Source organism: Trametes versicolor (assembly GCF_000271585.1).
Source record: "Trametes versicolor FP-101664 SS1 unplaced genomic scaffold TRAVEscaffold_30, whole genome shotgun sequence".
NCBI lineage: Eukaryota > Fungi > Basidiomycota > Agaricomycetes > Polyporales > Polyporaceae > Trametes > Trametes versicolor.
This window is the reverse complement of record NW_007360350.1, coordinates 5,315-8,803: the sequence shown is the minus strand read 5'-3', so window position 1 is coordinate 8,803 and position 3,489 is coordinate 5,315. Positions and strand designations below refer to the sequence as shown.

The 3,489-nt window shown below is 62.3% G+C and overlaps 1 protein-coding gene across 1 annotated transcript in view; it reads left to right on the top strand.

Moving 5' to 3' along the window:
- Positions 1-736: 736 nt before the first annotated feature.
- TRAVEDRAFT_41090 (uncharacterized protein) overlaps positions 737-3,489 on the top strand; it is a gene marked incomplete at both ends in the record, with an annotated part of 4,448 nt that continues 1,695 nt past the window's right edge. The window contains 5 exons of the mRNA XM_008047531.1: positions 737-919; positions 2,256-2,529; positions 2,555-2,659; positions 2,715-2,783; positions 2,842-3,133. Of these exons, the coding sequence (XP_008045722.1) occupies positions 737-919; positions 2,256-2,529; positions 2,555-2,659; positions 2,715-2,783; positions 2,842-3,133 (923 nt within the window). The remainder of the gene's footprint in view (positions 920-2,255; positions 2,530-2,554; positions 2,660-2,714; positions 2,784-2,841; positions 3,134-3,489) is intronic.

The following is a 3,489-nucleotide window of genomic DNA, read 5'->3' as shown; positions in this document are numbered from 1 at the left end:
GCTCGCCTTCCTACTGCGGATCTGCGATTCTGCATGCATACGTTCGCGAGAGTGCTCAACCACACCGCGTGAGCCTGGGCCCACGAACACCATCCATCCATCCGCGCAGTGCATCTCTTCGCTCGCTGTCTCCAACTTCTCTTCGACTGTCCTCCGCGCTCCTGGTTTGAGCTTCCTCGCCCGTTTCCCGCCGTTTCCCTCTGTTTCCCGCCCTCCCTCCTGTCGGGCACCCTCCGCAGAGTGCATACATCCACTCCGCTGATGCTCCCCGTGCTCGTAGATAGTACCCATATCGCCCGCAAGCCGAGCGCACTCGCCCGCCAAGTGAGCTTTTTACCAACTCTCCCACATCACGCTACTCACATTGTCTGCGTCCCTCAGATAGTCTGCGACTTTTCGACAATATATATCCGTCTCCTCCGCGCCCCCTCTTGCGACCTTGCGCGTTTGCGGGTGCATTCTCTGCACATGCCCTACAGCCAACCGCGAGCAGAGAAACCGACAGCAGCGCGCTATGGGCAGAACAATATGCTCCTTCAATCAGAATCTCGCGCCGCCCTTCAAACACAAGTCCCATTCCGCCCGTTTTGTGTTCTACGCGTTCACAGAACAACCCCGCCGCACCAGGTACTTGCGTTCGCCGGCTGAAATGCGCACACTCGAATCAACCGCCACCATCCAATTCCGCCATTCCCAGGGCTAATCTGCGCGAACTGCCCTCGCATGGCACACACCGATGGCCCTGTCACAATACCATACGTCCAGTCGAAAATCGAAGCCGCAGACCACGCGCAGCGGCCGCTATCGTCAATACAAGCCGGACGTCCCAACTTGCCACTCGCACTTAGCACCTACAGCCACTTCGGGTGCCCTCGACTCTCCCGGCTGCGAATCTGCGCGTTCTCAGCCACTTTCTCGCGCTCTGACGTGTTTTGCCGAGAGAGACGATTCCTGATACCCCCCCTGCGCAAGTTGAGCCCGCGGCGCGCGACTTCGAGTCCAGGAGCTCGAATCTGGTGCTTATAGCCGGCTCGGCGGTCCCCGAGTCTCCCTCTGGCGTTTCCATCTGTTCCCCGCCACTCTCCTGCGCCCTGACGCGTGCATCAGATAGATACAACACCAGCAACTCCCCATGTCTGATCTCAGGCCACGACGCACAACCTCAAGTCCGCCAGCTCGACTTGTGGCGCTTGCAGCCAGTTTGTGTGCCCCCGACTCTCCCAGCCGCGTTTCCGCTCGCTCGCAGCCACTCTGCTGCCCGAAAACGCGCGACGCGGCAAGATACAACTCTAAACTGCCCCCACGCGCGATTTCAGCCCGCGCCGCGCACGGTGAAGTCCGTGAGCTCGGTTCCGTCGCTTGCAGCCAGTCTCCGGCCCCCCGACTCTCCCCTCGCATTTCCCCAACTTGACGGCCGCGCCAACGGCTGCAGACGCATGGTACAACTCGCCACGGCCACTGGCTACGCGTACGCGCAGTTTCAGCCATCCACGACGTTCCGGCATTGCGAACTTGTGCTCCCAGCCTGCCCCTTCGCGATTTTCGCGCTCATTCGCGCTCGTTTGCGCGTCCTCTGCCATTAAGAGTGTTCTGCGACATGACACAGCCAAAGGGCACCTCCACGCGCACGTTCGGCGTACCAGGATGCGCGGGAGCGCGGCCGGACGGACTCTGCGCCCACGGGCAGCCCCCGACCTCTGGGCGAGTTCCGTGCGGATTTCACGATGACGCGGCGCGACGCGGACGCGGTCGCAGGGCCTGTGTGCGGGACGACACAGCGCAGCTGGATTCGCGCAATTTGGACGTCCTGAGAGCGTCCGAGAGGTGTTTGGGTAGATGGGCTCCCCGGAATTGTTCCCCCTCTGTAGCCCGGAGTTTTGCTCGCCCTGGCGCGATGCTTCTGCCCTGTACAGTACGAGCATGCTAGCCTTGAATGCGATGCGATTTGGACGGCGAAAGTGTGACTTCTGTACTTGTCCCTGGCCCCAGTACCAAGTCCCCCCGTGGAGCCCCACTCTCCATAGAGCCCCCTGTCCACGCACTCTCCATAGAGCCCCCTGTCCACGCAGAGTCCGTTAATTTCCTCGCAGCCATTTGCACATCACCGACCTCCACCCACCTGCACGGACCGGCACACTCGCCCCAGCCCCGCCGCCAAGTCCCCAGCGCCGTACACGCAAAATACCTGCGGTGTGAGTACCCTCCGAGTCAACAACCCACACTGACAGCGAGACTCACGTCCTCCCTCCTCCTAGATATCCGTCCCGCGTGATGCAGGAATGTGCACGCGGTGCCCCATGGAATGTCGGCTCGGGTACACCCCCGATGCCTGGTCCTGCCAAATCTCCGTCCGGTGGGAGTTCGACAGCACGGGCAAGCGGCTCGAGGAGGTGCAGGAGGTTCCCTTCGGGCCGTGCCTCATGGACAAGACGCTCGTGGAGCCGATGCTGCGCCGCGCGCAGGCGGCGATCCTCAGCGCGTCGGGCGGCACGGGGAGCCAGGAGGCCGCGGTCGTTCTGTTTTCCGCACGTGTATGGCTGATTGATGGGAGTAGGTATCGTCCAGAACACGGAGGCCGAGGTCGTGACACTTGTCGAAGACCTCGTGACGTCGTACATCGAGAGAAACTGCTTGATTCTCGTTGCACTTCCTATGAGCGGTAAGCTGTGTGTCTGAGGCTCAAGGTCCTTCCGAAGTACTCACGTCTCCACCAGACGACATCGAGAACCAAAAGGCCGCACGCATCGCGAAGCACGCCGACCCCCAAGGTGTACGCACCATCGGTGAGTCATTCGTTCCTCGTACATCTGTGCGATCCCGCTGACTGAATCCGCGTACCAGGCGTGCTCACAAAGCCCGACACGATCCCCGTGGGGTCGACGAAGCGCCGCGACATGTGGCTCGACGTGCTCGAGGGGCGCGAGCACGCGCTCCAACACCGCTACTACTGCACGCGCCAGCCGGACGACGACCAGCGGCTTACGGGGATCACGCCCGCCGCGGCGCGCACGGCGGAGGCGGACTTCTTCCGCACGACGGTGCCGTGGAGCGGGTCGACGTGTCCGCACCGGTTCGGGACGCAGAACCTCGTGAGAAGCATCAGCGAGCTCCTGACGCGCATCATCAGCGATTCGTGAGGCTTGTTTACACGGGGGAGGGCAGCGCAAGCGTACTGACGACGCGGGCTCGGACAGGCTGTCGAAGCTCATTGGGGAGGTCGCGGCGCAGCTGGCGGCGACGAACAAGCTGCTCGAGGGGCTCCCGCCGGCAGTCACGTCGGAGCCGTCCGTGTTTGTGCTCGACCTTGTGACGAAGTTTCGCAACGACATCGTCAAACTCATCGAGGGCTCCCCGCGGCACACACGCCTCGTGCAGGCCAATCGCGACACGTACGAGAAGTTCAAGTATGCGATCCTCGGGAGCGCCCCGCCATTCCTGCCATACGAGAACGCGCAAGTGGCGCCAAAGACGAAGACCAAGGCAAGGCAC